Here is a 20,573-nt window from a genome sequence, read left to right on the forward strand (position 1 = left end):
CAGCGTATGCAGATCTAGAACAAAAGTTGTAGCCATTACACATATCTGAGATCAAGGAGCATACAAACAGCGATAGTTTGATGTCTAAAATAATAATTTATGTTAAAAATGGTTGGGAAGGGAATTGAGTCACAAATCAGTGAGGAAGCAGTAGCTTTAAGGAAGAAACGTCTGGAACTGTCAACAGACGATGGATTATTGATGTGGGGAAATAGCATTGTATTGCCAGAGACACTGCGATGCAAGTTTCTGACTCAAATTCATGGTCTGCACAGTGGTGTAGTGAGATTAAAACAGATTTGCAGTTTGGTGGCCTAAAATGACTTCTGACATTGAAAGTTTTGTTGTAAAATGTGATGCTTGTCAAACGAATGCAAGAGCTTCAACAAAAGGAAAATTTGTGTCATGGCCACCGACATCACAACCCATGGAACGCATACATGTTGATCATTTTTATTTCAAAGGTTATTTATTCCTGTTGTGTGTTGATGCCCACACAAAATTTTTGGATGTTTGGCAATGTTCTAATTTAACGGCTCAGGAAGCAATTAGACATTTAAAAAGCCAATTTTACATACTTGGTTCTCCAAAAGAATTCGTATCAGATAATGGACAACTCTTTGCTAGTGAACAATTTAAAATGTTCTGTCAAAGGTTTGGAATTGAGCTAAGGCACTCATGTCCATATAAACCTTCTGGAAATGGGTTGGCTGAGAGAACAGTCAATACCGTGAAAAGGTATCTAACCCTCATAGGAGATTTTCCAAGGGGAAGATGTAAGAAAATTTAATACTTAAGCAGAATCACTGCTGCATACAGTAATACACTGGCATAACAATACTCCATTGCCATCAACAAAGTTCATCAATGTTTTCTTACAACACTGCAAATAACATAATCATTAAAGATGACACTAAAAATGTCCATTATGAATGTGAGAGATTCTCAATTGGAAGTAAAGTATATTATTAATGCCCTGAAAGAAAGATATATCGGAAAGGAAAAATTATTTAAAGAAGCAGTTTTGCTGTTTATAAATTGAGAGATGTAGAAATGTGCACATTCATTTTTTTTTTAAAAAAAACATTAAAATACTGACCAAGGCAAAATTTTATAGTATAAAAAATATATACACTAAAAACGTAACGTTTCCACCCTCTAACAGGGTCTTCTTCAGATAAATCTTCACAATAAATTGATGAAAGATACAAAACATCATCTTATATGCAGTGGTGTGTCAGTGTCTGCAGTTTTAAGGGTTATGAAAGAGAGTATGACCGGGAAAGTAACAATGTATGTGGCTGCATATTTGTCTGATGAGGCTCTTATGTAAAATGAATAGGTGCGGCGAACTATGAGTGTAACAGCAGATGATTGCAGTCATGAATCAGCTGACGCGGAGTGATACATCGAATTGGTGAGACGGTTTGTTTACAGAAGGTCTCAGGGTTGGTGATTTACACTTTAGACAGATTCCTTATCTCCTGAACTCCTTCCCTCCTCTCTTCTTTCATCCTTCTTCTTTTCTCCTTCCTTTCTCTCATCCTTTCCACTCTTTCTAACACTCCTTTCCATTTTTTGTTGATTTTCAGCCCCCCATTCGAGTTCATTATTTCTTCTTCTCCTTTTTTCTCTATTTCCTTGGCCTCTTTCCACTTCCTCACTATTCCTCTCTTCTCCCTCCCTATCCTCCTCCCATTCTATGTTGTGTCCCGCTTCTTTTGTTTGCTTGAATATAACATTTTTCTCCCTCTTTAATCTTTCATCATCCTTATGTTACTTCAACCTGTTTTTCAGTCTCTTTTTTTGTTTCCCCTATGTACACTATGACATTCCTTGCATTGAACCTCATATATAATCATCTCCTCTTCCTCCTCTCTGTTTTCTTCCTTCTTGTTTGCTATCCTTAAAATGTTGCGGCCTCCCTTTCTGTGTTTTTATGCCTGCTCTTCTAAGGACTTTGCTTATCATCTCTGTGGCTTTCCCCATACTCTTTATACCAAACCACCTCTCTTTTTCTTTCTCTTCCCCCTTGTCTTTTTCTTTATCTTCTTTCTTCTTCTGTTTATGTCAAGCCAATCTTCCTTTTCGTACCCATTATTTTCTAGCTGCTGCCATAGGCTCTCTATTTTGCTCTTTTTTCTTCTTCTTTTGTGCATATTTTCTTCATTCTGTCTTCCATATTCTTTATAAAATTTATTTTTGTCCCTTCACTCACATGACAGAAGACCCCTGCTGCATACTTTTTCTGATGCCAAGTGTCTCAATCTTCTTTCCTCTCTCCATTTTCATCATTATATCCAGGAAACTTTATCTTCTCTTCCTCTTCTATTCAAGCTCCAGTAATATCCCTCTTGCTTCATCTTCTATTTCCTTGACAAATATGGCCAGCTGCCTCCTTGTTCCCCTCCATATGCCGAAACAATCGTCTACATATCTGCAGAACAGAATTATCTTGCCACCTTCTTTTCCCACTTGTTCATTACCTATTCTGATAACTGGGCTTAAGCTAGAGCCTATAATTAGGCCTTCAATCATTTTCATTAGTTTATTCCCCACTTTGCAGTAACCATTATCCCAAACAGTTTGCAGAGCTTTCACTACATGTTCACCGTCCCATTCTCCTATTATTTCTTGTCCCATCTTCTTCCTAACAATTTCCACTATGTGTCCCCTCTTGATGCTCAGGAACATGCTTTTTACATCATCTAGGCTAAACATTGTCATCTTGCCCCCACTCACCTCCTGTCCTTTTGTAAGTTCCACCACCTGCTCAAGATATTTCATTGCTTACCTACTAAAAAAATATATCCTATACATTGATTTCCCTTCAAAATTGAATATCAGTCAGTTTTGATCCTAAATTTCAGCCATTTGCATTGGATGTGGTGAAAAAGATGCGGAACATAAAATGTAGCCTGAAATGTACTGAAAACAATGTTTTTTACCCCAGATTTCTATAAGTTTTCTTAGCTGAGTTATCATATGCATATGCATATGTCTGCATATGCCAAAAATGTTGTGAAACAAAAATGGCCACCATTTTAAAACAAAGTCTAGTTTTAGAAAGATAATGCCTGTTTGAACTACCGTTGTACAGGTGTTACAATGACAAACAAATGAAAAATTTTAAAAATGGTCAAGCGACCAGTGCTGAACCATTTGGTACGGAAAACCATTTGAGATAGAGTGAAAAAAATTAGGGGGTTTCTTTCAACCATAAAGGAAGGGTGTATACCAAATTTCATCGAAATCTGAGTTGGTGGGTGACATGACCTCGTTGAAATGGCATGGAATGACCCCTTTGTATGTAAACCTTGATGCCAATGCAAATGTACACAATTTCAATAAATTTAATTATAAATTAGAAAGTTTGTTATCTTGCTTCTTTGAAAGAACACACAAGATTGAAGATATTTTCTTTTTCATATTACCAGTCAAAACTGTTATAAATATGAATTCAAAATATTGCACAATTTGATAATTTTGTCATGATATACAAATTGACTATTGCAGCCATGGTAGCTCAGTCGTTAGGATGTCTGACTACCACGTGAGAGACCAGTGGAGAAAGAACCGGGATGTCCAAATTAGTTAAAAATAGGAACCTTTGTCTCAAAGACATTTTTGCTGTTGCAGAATAATATAATACTGTTATTTTAAGTTGTTTTATTTAATTTTTCTTCGAGAAAGTTCTGGGAAACCAGAACAAAACGTTACAGGAAGAATGAAAATCAATTAAAAATAACAGTATTATATTATTTTGCATCTACAAAAGTAGTTAAGAACATTTTGATCGTTGTTCAGTGATACATTGGTATCAATAGAGTAACATTGACTTTTATGTTGTCTCTCTCAGGGGAAGGCAACCATGTTCTCCCATAATTTTCACAATTGTTTCCTATCCATATTTTCAGCAACAATGTCACATTTACTTAAATAATTGTTGCACTTGTTTGATCTGATTTAGAGCCTTTTTCATTTGTTATTCAGTTAAAATATGAGTATTGCTACAAGGATTGGGGAAAGTGCAAATTGTAATCAGTATTCGATCAGTGATAACTCATAATTGTACCAGTCTTCATGTACAACTTGTTGTTTTATGCCAGATTGGTAGATTGGTATTATTAAATTTCATATAGGTACTTTACTAGCATTTGCAAATATGTGATACGGGCCTCCCAAATGGCATTGTGGTAATGTCGTTACCTTGTAATCAAGAGGTTGCAGGTTCGATAGCTGGTGGAGGCACTTGGTTCGGATCCCAGTCCTGATTAGTCTATCTGTGCATAAAGTGGACTTGAAGCAACAATTCCAACAAACAAAGCAAAAATGTCATACCTATCTATCTATACAGATGTGATATTTCCGGAAGTAGTGACTGGCTTAACATATTTTTTATAACTTTTTCCTTTATTTTTATATATTTCAGACCAAGGAATTTAAGGAATTCTATCCTTTGTCATTAATGGAAACGGGGCATGACATCTTGTTCTTTTGGGTGGCTCGAATGGTGATGCTTGGGACTCATCTAACAGGACAGATACCATTTAAGGTAACTTTTTCTTACATGGGTCATCAAAACTTGACAGATTTGTCAATTTAAGGTTAAAGGGAGATTTGTAAAATTTTATAGAAAAATAACAAAGTTCTTGTTTAACGTCTTGTAGTACTGTGAAATATCTTGAGCAGGTTTGGGCTTAGGGGACAGGGGAGGGGGTAGCTAGAGCTCCAGACCTCCACTAGGGGAAAATATGCTCTGAAAAAGGCTAGGAAATTAAATAAATAATTTATTTGAAATGTGGGGAAAATATAACTAAGCAACCATTTTGCTGGAAAGGTTATAAATGGAATTGTATATGGAGGAGAGCAGGGAGCTCACAGTGTTCTTACCCTCAGGCCATCACCACTTGTATAAATCCAGGCCTGATTCTTGATATGGAAAAATAATTCAACAAACCAATTGATTAATAGTTTTTCTTGTGTGTATGCATTGCTTGCATTCTAGAATTATTTTCCTGTAGTTTACGGTTATTACAAGCATAAGAAAACTGTTTTTCGTTGTGAAAATGTTTAAAAAATTGCTAACCATTGTTAAACTGTATCTGTAGTCAAAATGAAAACAAATGTCTGATGAAGGGAGCGTGTGTTCTCCTGAAACGTCACAACGAAAAACAGTTTTCTTATGCTTGTAATAACCCTAAACTACATGAAAATAAACCAATTGAAACAGTTTAAAATCCCAAGTGTTCTAAAAAACTTCTTACGTCACGTGCTGGCAACATTCTTGTTAAAAACCATACAAAACGAAAGTGTTCATTGTAAACATATACAGTGGAATGCCTGAATTTTACATTTTTTCGCATTATACATTCGAGGTTGATGTTCCCAGCATAGCAAAATGTTATAAAATTTCCACCCATTTTACATTTTAAGGGGAGGAGATATAGTTATGCACCAATTGTGCATTTATTTCAATATAGCCCGAATGGGCACTGCTACTAAAAAAACCTGGGTGTATCCAAGGGTATGAATTTCTCTCCATGTTGCAAGTGGAAGTGTTTTTTTATGTTTATAAAGCTGGACACGATGTTTGAAAAATATGATGAATAAGAATGTTCGGAATCCCCCTTATGGGGAATCAACTTCAACATCAAGTTACGGCTAATCAAATGGAAGTTTCGACTTTTCCGCTGGTGAAATGCATCTTCAAACTGCCCTCTTCCTGTTGACATCTTTTCCTATTCAATCGGAAGTTTTATATTCCCAAGAAAACGAATCAAATCATACTCCTATATCATCATGCTTTTCTCCTTGCCTCCTGGCAGTGTTGCCAAACCTGATGCGAATAAAACAACTAAATTTCACCTTAAATGGAGTTAAAACTGACTTTCAAGGAGCTAGATTTACGAAGGCTGGATAAAGCTCCTCCTAGGGTAATGTTAGTTGTCAAAGGGGTGGGGGCACTGCTATTATCGTTAACTCTAAATTGATGACAATTTATTTCTTAATTTTCAACATCTAGATCCGGCAGCATCGCCCATCGCAATATTCCACCAATGGTCTTATGAAATCGAAAATAAAGAATTCCCTGATAACAATATTATGTCAATTTCACGTCAAACACGGTGCTATAAAGAAGTAGCTGGGGAGATAAGAGGGAGTGGGGCGACGCAGCCAATATAACAATATCACGTCACATTCAAAATGTATAATTATGACGAAAGGTGGCCTATGTGGACTGGAACCAGTGATTGCTTCATAGTGTAGCACAGGGGTGGGCGTCCCAGTTCACAGCCGAATGAGTGCACCAAAGAGCCAGATCTGGCTCCAAGAGAGCTAAGTTGGCACGCTACGACGGACGGAAGAGCTTGGGAAGAGTCCCGTGGAGACTGTATCGCATGCCCTTAAGTTTTTTCAGCTTTGTCCCCTGGAAAACGTAAAATCGAGGTTCCACTGTACTTGTGCATTGTTTGTCCAGCATATTTTCTAAGTTAGCCACATTATTTTATGATACAGGAATATCTTATCTGTCAGAATTTGTATGACTTTTTTTTATTTACATTTATGGAAACTATATTTTTCTTCTTTCCTGTATTTTTACATTTCATATTGCATAACAATGTCTGTGATACATAATACAGTCGAACCTCAATTTTACGTTTTTCAGCAGACAAGCTGAAAAAACGTAAAATGCAGGAAAATGTAAAATTGAGTAAAATTTTATAACCTTTTGCAATGTTGGGACCTTCAACATTGCCTGCATAATGCAGGAAAATGTAAAATCCGGGAATTTACAATCAGGGTTCCCCTTTATTAATTTTTCATGTATATAAATCTACTCTTAATTTTATTAATTAAAAGATGGGTGTGTAAATAAATTAAATAATAATAAAACAATGTATTTTCTTACAGAAAATTATACTACATGGTATTATTTGTGATAGTCATGGAAGAAAAATGTCCAAATCTCTAGGAAATGTGATTTGTCCTGAAGATGTAATAAATGGGATTTCTTTAGAGGTAGGTGTGCTGCCAAACAATCCATTCTGCTGCCTTAAGATAAGAGTTGAGCAGATCATAAAAAAGCAGGAACCTTATACCATTTGACTTAGTAATAAGATTAATGATTTTCACTGGAACAGGTAACCATTATTTCACAAATTAAAAATGTTGCTAATAGTCGTATAGCATAGAACTTAAATAATACATTGTAACTTTGCTATACCAATTTTTCAGAATACAGATCTTGAATATTCTTTACTCATTTGTGCAATTATTAAGTTTCCCAAACCTTTACTTTCATAGAAGTGTTTTTCCCCTTACAATATCCCTCTGAAATTGCAATGGTTAGACACAAAGTATGTTCTCATCTTCCACAAATTAATATAATAAATATCAAAATGAAAGCTATGTTAAATATAATTCCCAAAACCATGAATATGTTTACAAACTATTTATGTTGCCAAATAATTCTTGAAGCTTTCCTGGCGCCGAATGATGAAGTTTTCTTGTAATATCAACCAGGTGTTTTCTGTATAGGTTTCCGAGGTTTTGAGAGGTAACATCATCATCAGGTATTCAAGTGCAGAGATGTGTCAGGGTAAGTGTCCCATGTCCCTGTTGAGGTTATCCTTTTCCCAGTGGATGGCTATTGCTTCTTCGATGATTAGGTCCCAGTAATTGGATGACTTATTGATGATCTTGGTTGTTGTGAAGTCAATTCTATAGCCCTCCTGGATAGAATGTTCTGCTAACCCTGACTTTTCGGGGTGAAGAGTTATCTTATTTTTCTTAAACAATATAAGCACACAGCATGATGTGTAAATGATGCGCGTGCCATTCCAAAGAACCATCAGACACACATGATGTGTACCATCATAACCTCTGTGCCAATACAGTGGAACCTCGATTTTACATTTTGCAGAGGACCAAGCTGAAAAAACTTAAAATACAGGAAAATGTAAAATCGAGGAAACTTTTGTAACATTTTGCTATGTTTACCATCAAGATTGAGTGTATAATATGGGAAAATGTAAAATCAGGGAACTTAAAATCGAAGTTGCACTGCATTTGCAAACAGTACTTATTTTGTTGGTAGCTTTTGTAAAGAGAATCCTGGTAATTTACAAGTTCTGGAATTATACTGTTTAAAATATATGATTGTCGGCCTCCCTGATGGCATTGTGGTAACATCTTTGCCTTGTAATCAAGGTCCTGAGTTCGATACCCGTTTGAGCCACATTGCACAGTGGTTCGGATCCTACTGTAAAACGTAGTTCCAGCCCCGATTAGCCTATCTGTGCATAAAGTGAACTTAAAACAACATTTCAGTTCATATATGATTGACTCGAAACTGATTTGCTCCATTTTTTATGCCACTAATAAGAATATTATAATTACTTGCAATGTATCCCTCCATAATGTGTATAATTTTACATGAAGTAAAGAGAATCTACAAGTTTATTGTAATTATGCTTGATTGAGGGTGGATTTTTCCTAATTTTTGCTCCACTTGAATATTGATGTTATACTTTAATTTGAAAATAAATGCACTTTAGTTCTTTGGTCCTTTTCTTTTGGGGAACAAAAAGACGGTGCATGTCCAAACCTTCCATTTCTTTCTGATATCCTCACTGTGAATAAATACTGCGAGAAGTGCTATGCATATTGGTTAATTATTGCATAAATGAGAGTACCAATTGTTGTTGTTTTATTTTATTGTTTAAATTTAATGAAAATTAATTTATTTTATTGTTTAAATTTAATGAAAATTAATTAAGAAATACATAATCAGTTGCTGGTCTTTCTGCAGGATATGAACCAGAATCTGGTCAACGCAATGAAAAGTGGATATTTGTCAAATACTGAAGTCGAGAAGATGATTGAAACACAAGCAAAATTATTTCCCAGTGGAATCCCAGAATGTGGAACTGATGCTCTTAGGTTTGCCTTGTGTTCACAGAACATCAAAAGTGAGTTTTATTAAAATATCTGATATAATATTAATTTTGATTTGACACACAATGGCTATGGAAAAGAAATTATTATGCATATGTTACAGCAAGTATCAGCTATAAGGGACAGGTGGTTTCGTATCACAGCTATTGAGAAACCTTTGCTATAAGTTTGTAATGTTTGAAAGATATAAAAGTGTAAAATAATGGAGTTGAAGTGTGATTAAAGTTCCCTAAAGTAAAGAATATAGAGTAGAAATTGAGTAATGCTAGCTTAGTGGTAGAGGAAGTTACGTGGGCAACTTTTAATCATGCCACTGAAGTATTGAAGTTCAAGTCCCAGTCTGGATGTGTACATTCATCAATTTAATCTATCATCATTTATCCTCGTCGTTGCAGTGAGTCAAACTGGCAGAAAAGCAGTGTAAAAGTAACAAAAATTCAAATACAAATGCTCTCATATTTCAACACAAATTCCCCTGCATGAAATTTATTTCTGTTTGCGCAAAGAATAAAGATTAATATGAAACACCTTGGCCTTAAATCATGAAATCTTTTGTTAATCAAGGTATTTTATTTTATTTTATTTTCAAGTATCAGAACAAACTATTTTGATAAAAAAATATTAACGCAATACAGAAAATATTTTGCCAATAATCTACACAACTGGCAAAATATTTTCTGTATTGTGTTAATATTTATATATACACCATAATAATAATAATAATAATAATAATAATAATGATGCAAAATAAATACGTAAAATAGTATTAAAACTTTTCAAACTTATGTGAGTGAGTATATGTTAATCCAGACGACGTTTCGGAGGTAAATACTTCCTCCTTCTTCACGTCTAACTAGATATCTAGACACTGGACATGGTGTTACATGAAATAGTGTTAAATAGGGATATGGTTAAAGGAATCGTTAAAAAACACTTAAAAATCTTAGTCATTAAAATCGTAAAAATTCCTATCCAGGAAAAACGCTCTAAAATACTCATCTTCAAAACTGAAAAACTAAAAACAGGTGCCCACATGGCAGCCAAGAAACTCCCATCCAGCAGTAAGGTGAAGCACTTGGGTAATAGTCTACATGCGCAGAGTTAGAGATTACCTCCTCCCCCACGGGACTGATTCCCCTCAACCGCAACGTCACCAATCCAATGAGAATTCACATTCTTCCCCTACAACTCTCAAACCTTCGACGTGAAAACCCAACTTAGCGTAATTTTTACCGGCATTATCCCATTTTCTAAGGAAATGTATCCATGGCTCTTCCAAATTACCGTCGTCCCTATTGAGCATATTGCCACTTCCTGTGCATATATATATATATATATATATATATATATATGCTGCTTCATATATGTTCTGGTTCAATTTATTATTACTTTTCCTAATAACTTCCCTTTTTATAATTGTATGCTTGCTCTCAATAATGTGTTCCGCGAGGCCAGTTTTTGGAACCCCTTCTCTGATATCTTTATCATGCTCACCCCATCGGATTCGCATGTTCCTTCCCGTTTGTCCTGCGTATTCCCTCCCGCATTCGCACACAATTTTGTAGACACCTTTCTGTTCTTCTTTGTTCCCCCTTTCTTATATTCCGTAAAACATTTTTCAGTGCTACAAGAAATGCTTTCATTCCACATTTCACACCATATCCTTTCATTGTTTTTTCTATTTTTTCAGAAATTCCTTTATAGTAGCGAATACTGACAAAGCATGTCCCCCTATCCTGTTCCCCCTTTTTAACGTCCCTAACAGCAATATTAATCAGTTCCTTCCCTACAATTCTCCTCGCTTTCCTTGCAATCTTATCCATCTTCAAGGTCGAATACCAATTCTTTAAACCCACTCACCTTATCCAAGCCATTTCTTTCTCCTTCTCATTTTTGTCATTACACAATCTCTCCGCCCTGATGTAGAAATTAAGGTAAACATTATATTTGACTCTACACGAGTGTTCAGAACTCTTGCTAAGGTACAGATTACCTGCCAGTGGCTTATGAAATACACCGGACATTATTCTGTTATCAGTTTTTGTTATGCTCAAATCTAGCAAATTGATCTTATTGTCGATTAGGTCTTTCCTAGTGAAATTAATCCTTTCCTCCTGTTTTCCCAATTCAGTAAAAACAAGGTCTAGGTTACTTTCTTTCCTGATAATGAGAATGTCATCGACATATCTGCCGTAGAACTTTATCACCCCCCCCCCCCCCAAAACTAAGTCTAAAGCAGCTTTTTCGATGTAATGCATGAAGATGTTAGCAACGTGGCCTGAGATCGGGTTGCCCATGGCCAATCCTTCTTTCTGTGTAAAGATCTTCTCATTAACGTAAAATTAATTGTAACCGGTTATGAGGAAAAACCACCTAATGTATTCCCATGCAACCAAAATTTCTACCCCTTTCTACCTCTGAAGACTTTATCTCTTGGAACACTGGGGTACAAATTTATTACGTCAAAACTGCTGATTATATAGCTATCCTCAATTTCCAATCCTTCAATGTATTTTTTAACTTCGACTGAATTTTTAACGCTGAATTGGGTACTCCCTCTGATTTATCCCATTCTTTTTATCAGTTCCGTAGCCAATCCGTATCCCGGGTGTTCGTATGTAGGAATAATGGGCCTAAGAGGAACACCAACTTTGTGAGTCTTTGGAATGCCAAATGCGGTAGGAATATTCCCTTCTTTAACCTTTTTCAGGAGTGTCTTTTTCCCCCTTCCCAGAGTAATACGTTTCTATACCTTTCGTAATTTCCCTTTTTATCCTGATAATTCAGTTCACCGAAATTTTCTCATAATCACCATTTCTAAAACTATTTCCCAACTTCCCTCCATGATCACCATTTTATTTTCTTTGTCAGATCTAATCAAAAATACATTGTTCCTCTTAACCCATTTTTTCGCAACATGTAAATTTTTCCGAAACTTATCCCCCTTAATGTTAATATGCATTTGTTTGTCCAATAAATCCCACATCTTTTGTCTAACTTTCCTTCGATCCTCATTTTCATCCAACATTCCTACAATTTTCTCAGTGGCAATAATAAACTACTCTTTCTCAATGTTTTCCCCTCTAACAGCAAATTTATGCCCTTTACCCATTATCTCCATTAAGGCCATTGGGGGTTCGTGTTTAGTCAAATTCAAAACAGTCTCACTTGTCATATCACTTATTACACGTTTTTCCTTTTTTCCGGTAATCCCTTTACTTATCCCCAATTTTGCCATTTTCCTACCGATAGTATCATAATTTCTATCCCTTGCCACATCGACAGCCTTAAAATGCCGTTCTTCAATGCATCTCCATGTCACCGGTTCCAGTTACTTCTCGATTTCTAGATGTAACCCATAACTAATCGTGGTTAAGGCGTTCAACTTGCCCATACACTTCTATAATAGACTTTCCTAACATCTTCCTTTAACCATATACTTATTTAACACTATTTCACGTGACACCATGTCCGGTGTCTAGATATCTAGTTAGACCTGAAGAAGGAGGAAGTATTTACCTTCGAAACGTCGTCCGGATTAACATATACTCACTCACGTAAGTTTGAAAAGTTTTAATACTATTTTATGTATTTATTTTGAATTCAATAGTGAGTAATATACACTTCCTCATCATGTTTATAATAATAATGATGATGATTATGATGGAGGCATGGAAGTTGTATAAACCACAGCAAGCATTAGATACTTCAGCACATATTATAAATCTGCCCATAACTTCAGAATCATTTAATTAAATATATATATATATATATATATATATATATATATATACATACACACACTAATGATGGAGACAGTAAACACTTACCACACGAAGAGAAATTATTCTATATTTCGCGATCTATGTCGCATTTTCAAGTTGAAGAAGAAAGATCGGCGTTACTAAGCGAAGAGGCACAGAATACTGACGGTAGCGTCTCTACGATCAGTGTTTGCCAGAAACAGTTGATAGATGACGAGAAGTACTTTCACCAGTGTTTACTGTAAGGTGGGTGGGTAATTTTGGGGAGGAGAGGAAAGTGTTACTGGTTGGCTAGGTTGAGTCCGGGGGGTATAGTGGCATGTGTGCCTGTTATGTAGGCCCTTTCCCAGCGCCTGCGGAAAGATGTGTCAGAGCGGGGGGTAAAAGATGGATGATGGCAACACGGAAGCAGTTATTGAAGGTGGTGTTATGGCTGTTGGTGTGGATGGCAACAGTGAAATTGGAGTTTTGGGTGTAGGAACGGTGATTATTAATCCTTAGGTTCAAGGGGGTGGAGGTTTCGCCTATGTAGAAGTTGCCGCAGATTTGGCAGATGAGGGTGTAAATTAGGTTGGATGAGTGGCAGGTGCCCTTTGGGTGAAGGGTGAACTCGCCTGCCGCTGTGGGGATGAGGAGGGTGGGGAGGTGATGAGTATGGGGCAGGTCTTGCATCTGGGTTTGTTGCACCTGTGAGCTGGGGGGAGTGGTGTGGATGGGGTGGGAGTGTTTCGGACCAAGATGTTTTGGAGGTTGGGGGGTGACGGAAGACGACCCTGGGTTTATCCCGAAAGATGTCCCTGGTATCAGGATCACTGTGCAGGATGGGGAGGAGGGAGTGGAGGGTATGTGCCCTTCTGGCACCTTTTCTGATCCTATTCCTGTGTTTATATATATATATATATATATATATATATATATTTGAACAATTAATTTCCACATAAAGTATTTCCTTTATTGTGTCAGATGTTCACATTGGAAAAATTGTTACAGAGATTTCACACCTAAGTTTGAATGCAGGCTTGCGTTACATGCCATGAAACATTGTTTGGTATGTGCCCAGTGGCGTGTGTTCCATGTCGCTTGTCACTTCGATGTGAAGTCTCCCTTTAAAACAAAGCAAATATAAGATGTAATTATTTATCATAATTATGCTGGCAGAAGCTATGCTTTACTATCATTAGATATAATTTGGTCTGAACTTAAGAATTACAAGAATTATTATTATTGTTGTTACAGATCATTACATAACATTTGATGTGCACCAGTGCCAATTGATGAGGAACTTCTGTAACAAGATTTGGCAAGCAACAAAGTATGTATTCAAGTTTATTGAAAAGATCCCTGACTTGAAGTTTGATTTGCTCACCTCTAGTAAACAGTTAACAAAATATGACCAATGGATACTGAGTCGAATGTCGCATATGATTATCCAAGTGAATTTGGGATTTGAAAACTGCAATTTTCATATTGCAACTGAAGCAATAAGAATTTTTTTACACAATGAACTCTGTGATGTTTATCTGGTGAGTATGTTGGACACTTGTTATTTATCATTTTTGGGTATTTCATTTTCTGCATGTGAGTCTAAACTATTCTACATATGTGCGAGTTACCAGTCTTGTCCACTAGATCTCATTTAATAGTAAGATATGATGCTCAAGATACAAGGTACGTTTCAAGAATGCCAGTGCTAACTGCTGGTTGGGATAATATAATGACAGACTTGTGATTTTACAGGGTGTCCATAAATTAAGTATCTATTTTGTTGAAATCGTGATTTTACTCGCAATGTTTTCCATGGTATATGTTCATTACACATTACAGTAGACTCGCGATTATCTAGCTAATTGGGATCGAGATTACCTCAGATATGGAAAAACTCTGCTAATACAGAGATAATGTGCTAAATGACGAAACAACACTTAAAACTGTATAGTAATTATTTATTATTAGTACAACATAAATGAGAAGATTATCTTTTCCGCTTAAAATAGGCCTACACAGACTTAAACACCACTGTAACAATCGGATACACCGACAATGTAACAAACACGTGCAGCGCAGACGGTGACTTGACTCCATAAACAAACAGGGGGGTGCGTTATGAAGCGCGATGTTTTCCAACCACTCCCTCGGTTAACCCGGAGCCTCGGTTAATCGGGACTCTGTTAATCGCGAGTCTACTGTACTTTTAACATGTGCCCCATCCACACCACAACACACTTCCCATCTGTTTAATAGAGGAAAGAGCAGAAAAAAGAATTTCTTTTTGTATTGTATGTAAATTTGTAACTTGTTAACAAAACATATAGTTCAAGTATTTGTCCTTTAATTTCACAAATGAAGGGTTGGGGGTGGGGGGAAGCATGTAAGTCAAGTTCTGTTTTAAGCGAGGTGGTGGTCTTTTGATCTTAGTTGAAGAGGGCATGGCTGAGAGGTATGAAATTAGGAAGGAGTCAACTTGGTAATGAGTTTTAGGCTTCTATCACAATTTCATACCTCTCAGCCATGCCTCTCTTCATCTTGAATTGAAAGAACATCACTGCCTCACTTAAACAGAAAATTAACTTACTTATTTTATCCCCATGCCCTTCAAATGTTAAAATTATATTGTATGCTTCAGTGTCTTTATGTATGACTTTTGTTTTCCCCAGGAAGTTACTAAGCCCTTATCAAAAGATCCTTCTAGTCCTGAGGCTAAAGTGGCTGCCCAAATTTTGTTTCACTGCTTGGAAAGCTCGATTCGTGTACTTACGCCATTTATGCCATATTTATCAGAAGAACTCTACCATCTGCTTCCTCTTGTCTGTGGCCATGAATACAAAGAAAGTATTTTATCAACTTCATATCCTGAGTCAAAAGAGGTTTGTATACTGTTGTTTGTGTGTGTGTTTATTTGTGTATGTGAAATGATTAAAAAAGAAATATAATTTTCTGTAGGAACTATAGAACTATTTGGATGTGAAAAGATAAAACAACAGGTGGGTGGAGAAGATTTTGTAATACTGAACTGCATAATGTATATTCAACACCAGGTATTAGAATAGTTAAATCAATAGTACTGGTGGTAAGATGAAGAGATTCTCTAGAGCAGCGATTCCAAACCAGGGTACCACGAGATATTTTATGGATTAAAAGCAAACAAAAAAAAAATATTAGGAAGTTCACCAAGAGGAGAGGAGGAGTATCCTAAACTAGTAAAGAAAACAATAGACGTACTTTTGCCCTTTGCAACTTCATATTTGTGCAAGCAAGCCTTCTCTGCTATGGTGACAATAAAATCCAAAGCAAGAAATGAACTGCATAAACTTAAGGATGATATGCATGTTTCATTGTCAACTGTAAGGCCTGATATCAAACATTTGAGCTCTAAACATCAATGGCAAGTCCCGTATTAATAGAACAAAACTCTTTAGGGTGATTTCCATTTAGTGAACTGTATCCTATTCTCATGTTTGTTCCTTGTATCATCTTTCAATAAATGAATAACATTAGCACTGGAGTAGGTATTTATTTGACAATAAATTTAACTTGCTCCTGATAACATATTCCACTTCGATTTAAGATCGAAAATTTAAAAACGAAAAACCTTAACAAGTGTGTCCCAAGTTTTTAATCTCATTTCCAAGGGTGACGCAGACTTAAAAAAGTTAGGAATTCATGCTCTAGAGAATGCCAGCCAGGTCAGTTCTGGATATCAATGGTGGTTAATGGATCAGTAATGTAATTAAAAATACACTTCTTTCATCTTGATCTGTAATTTTATTGTATTTTTCTTAGGTATGTCAGTAAAGTCAGTATTTTTAATGTTGACTGCAATTTGTGCTTATACATGACAGACTTTTTTAAAGTTCATAAAAGATAACGCATTCTTTATATATTGTTTCCTAGCCTTGTAGTTACTATTATTGTACAGGTAGCACAGTTATTAAAACATTTCTTGAGCATTGACTCCCCATAATTGCTGAAAAATTTATATATTGCGGTTTGAAAGGTTTCCTTCTCTGCTTCATATCTTATACACCACTTTGTTATCAAGTCACATTTCTTTACAGTTAATTAATATTTTAATACAAAATGTAAATATGTAGTACAATATTGAAAACATTATCTGTAGAGGCACATATTTTTGGTAAATAAAATAGCAAAATTTCGGTACAAAAACAGAGTCGATTTCGGGTTCAAAAGTGGTAAATAAAATAAAATTTCGGTGTTATAGCGGTGAATAATCACATCAAAAGTCCTATATAAAATGACATTTTGGTTTTAAAATTGTGAATATAATCCTAAATTAGATTTAAAAACTGCACTTATTACACAAAATAAACTTATCCCTTCTAATAGCACATTTATGTAGTTACCAGAGTATTAAGTTTATTCCTGTATAAAGGGGTCCATTTTTGCTTCTCAAATATTTACAGCAGAATTAATCAATTTTCCGTGAATTGCATAACTCACAGGATACTTTAGACTTCAGAAAGTGTCGCGTTGGTATATAAACGGTAAATTTCATGTTTAAGAGTCAATTTCGCATTTTGCAGTTCATTTCACATTATTTCGTGACAAAACAGGGTAGAAAAATGCACCTCAGACTTTTCAGAAACATGAAAAATGAACATTACAGCATGTTATTTCATATTTCGTGTTTTCGTCAAAAGGAAATTTGCATGCCTCTAATTATCTTATCTTCATAAAAATTATAATTTGGCATTCAATAAAGAGGTGTGTCATACCATAACGGACTATGATGATGTTGGTTGCCAGATAATAGTTTCATATTAATGGAATTGCTGTTTCACTTTTCAAATGCTAATTTATCGATAGACTGAAATTAAATTGGTCAATAATTAGAATTTGGTCAGTTTTTCAGTATTTTGGTCACTTTTAGTCAGTAATTTGCACCCTTTCACTAGTTTCCACTCCTGAGATATGCTTTCGATTGATTGATTTGGTTTATTTTACTTTGCTTTTCTGCCACTTTTGGTTAATTGCAAAGATGAGGTTGAGTGATGATATGATGAAACTGATGAAGGGTGTTACGTTCCCAGTTAAACTAGGTGAATATAGGTGAATATACTTACAGTTAATCCATTCCGGTGAACACAATCTCAAGACATGGGAATCACTTACGGGTATGCTTATGTAAAATATATTAAATCTCTCACAATTAAAATACCTTAAAACTTGACTTGATCTTCATAACACATACTTGCACTCAAAAATAAACTTCCTTTTAGAATTAAAACTGCATTAAGCTCGAAATTATTACACGAGTACACAAATTACGACATTCAGTTTAAAAGACACTTACTTCAGCCATCAGAATCCATAATATATTTCCCACAGCAACCAACATTCAATTATATCAAGGTTAGTCAATAACAAATGCACATACTGCAAAACTCAGTAAAACAAATTATGACGTCGTAGACAATTAACATATTAAACACTGAATTCATAAATTAAGTGGGTGCGTATCAAGAGGCACTCTCAAGGAATATCCATGCCCAGGCTGGGATTCAAACCTGGGACCCCTGGCATTGTAGCACTCTGTTCTAACTACTCCGCTACGGAATGTCAGCAAGATAGGTTTCTGATGCTTTCAAGAGCTAACGTCACTCTCATCTTCAGGAATTCAAGTGAGGTGATGATAAGGGACCAGTAGAAAAGCAGAGACAAAGATACATCTGAAAGAATTTGGTAAGAATGGTCACGAGTGGATTCATCTTGTCCAGGATAGGGACAAGTGAAAAACTTATTTTGTTATAGCAGTAAACCTTTGAGTTTAGGAGTACCAGAGAGTTAGTAACTTATTATAGACATACTGGGTTAACAAAATATTAAAAAGAAATCAAAACACTTATTTTACTTCCTCTACTTGAATTTATTACCAGCTTACTTCATATTCCCAATTATAGAGTAGTGATAGTTATCTCCTGATGCTTGTGTTTTCACTTTATATTTGTTTTATTATTATTATACTTTCAGTGGGCCTCGTGGCGAAATCCAATTATTGAGGCAGAAATCCAGAAAATAAATGATATCATTGTTACCATACGACGTCTGAAAGCATTACATGTTAAAAGTAAAGGGAAACCTGATGGTAAGTAATTAAGCATTACATACCTCCTTCTATATGATATTGATAATAAACGTGTAGCTGAACTTTAATGCAAATGTAACTAGTGTCCTTTTGTTTTGTTGTGCTTTCATTTTGGAGGAAGTATTAATAAGTGACAATCTTTACCTATTGCAATAATATCTAGTGGCATATTCTCCCATGTTACCTGGTATACTGCCTGTAAACCAACTTTGTTCTTGTGTGTAGAAATTTCCACAAAATTTGAACTTCTTGGACGTCTGTTTTAGTTTTACTTGAATGCCTACGTTGGTGTTTTATTTCTATCATACCTAATTAATTCATAATAAATATGTACAATAAATAAGAATTGTTGCGGTAAACCAGGTAAAATTTTCAGAATATGCCACTGAATGATTTGTTTTAGTATATGGTGTTTCTAGAAGCAATTTTAGTGTAATTCATGATGTATGTTATATTTTTATGTGCCTACATATCCAGCAACTTTCTTTTTAAGTTGTTTTTGTCCATTGCAGTTATCATTCAAATTCAAGGAGAGCCGTATGTTGATGAGCAGCATCTGAGTATCATTCAAAACCTATCTGGCTGTGGTGATGTATCAGTAGAGGATGGTCAATCTTCTGTATCCAAGAGGCAGCTTGTTTGTGATACAGTGGACCACAATTGCTCAGTATTTCTCATCTTACAGGTAATCAAAATTTTGCACTTATGTTACATGATGAATAGATTATCTCGGGGTATCGACCAGGTCAAATCTGGAAAAGTTTCCGAGCTTTCGAGGGCTAATGTCACTCTCATCTTCACTTCTACCCTGAAGATGAGAGTGACATTAGCTTTCGAAAGCTTGGAAACTTTTCTAGAATTGACCTGGTCGATAGCCCAAGAGAATTTATTCGTCATTCGTCGCCAGGAAAGCTTCAAGACTTAACTTCTTAGGTTACATGATTTTGTTTTCAGTAATAAATTTATGTTAAAAAGTTCACATCAGGATAATGCAATAATGCATTGTTTACAATCGACAATCTATAATTATTGTCTGATATAGTTATAAATGTATTGGTTTATTTGTTATTTGTTCAATCTTTGCCCTACCATGTTGACAGAAGTGCATCAATAGACAAGGTGACTATAATGAAAAATAACATCAACGAAGCAACTATGCTCAACTGGAGTAATGTTGGTGCCAAATTCTGGTTATACATTGAACATGTCTTGTGCATATATATAAATAGAGAAATAGTCTGTAATTTAGTGCAATACTTCCATTTTGCTAGTTTGAATATAAATATGCTAAAACTTCTTCATCAGTATTTTAAGTAGAATATAAGACTAATGTTTCAATCCTTGAAGAAGAACCCAGGTGTGTTTAAAAATTTGGATTGTTTTTAAGGTAATCATCTGGACATTATTTTAAATGTGCAGTTTCTTCTTCAAAGGCAAAGCCAGTTGCAGTCACTTGTTTACATATATTAATTAATGTGTTTAATGAACCATTCACGTTCTTCAAAAGGGTTTCCCAGATGGTGTAGCAGTAACACTGTTGCCTTGTCATCAAGAGGTCCCAGGTTCGTTTCCTGGTTGAGGCACATAGTGGTTTGGAACCCACTTTAAAGTGTAAGTCCAGTCCCTACACAGCCTGTGCATAATGCGAACGTAAAACATAAACTCAACTCAACAATATTCAGCGAATATTTGATCAATCAAATATTAGTTATCGGAGTTACATATTTCTCTTGTAGTTTACGGCT

At 35.4% G+C, this 20,573-nt stretch overlaps 1 protein-coding gene across 3 annotated transcripts in view; it reads left to right on the forward strand.

The window, feature by feature from the left end:
• The window catches only part of LOC146005194 (valine--tRNA ligase-like), a 47,342-nt gene that overhangs the window by 25,664 nt on the left and 1,105 nt on the right, over window positions 1-20,573 (forward strand). For all 3 annotated transcript variants that reach the window (XM_083144236.1, XM_083144237.1, XM_083144238.1), the window contains 7 exons: window positions 4,433-4,555; window positions 6,916-7,023; window positions 8,816-8,975; window positions 13,962-14,248; window positions 15,380-15,589; window positions 18,714-18,828; window positions 19,341-19,513. In XM_083144236.1, coding sequence (XP_083000362.1) covers window positions 4,433-4,555; window positions 6,916-7,023; window positions 8,816-8,975; window positions 13,962-14,248; window positions 15,380-15,589; window positions 18,714-18,828; window positions 19,341-19,513 — 1,176 coding nt within the window. The remainder of the gene's footprint in view (window positions 1-4,432; window positions 4,556-6,915; window positions 7,024-8,815; window positions 8,976-13,961; window positions 14,249-15,379; window positions 15,590-18,713; window positions 18,829-19,340; window positions 19,514-20,573) is intronic.

This window comes from Lepisma saccharinum, chromosome 23, assembly GCF_977018435.1.
Source record: "Lepisma saccharinum chromosome 23, izLepSacc3.1, whole genome shotgun sequence".
Lineage (NCBI taxonomy): Eukaryota > Metazoa > Arthropoda > Insecta > Zygentoma > Lepismatidae > Lepisma > Lepisma saccharinum.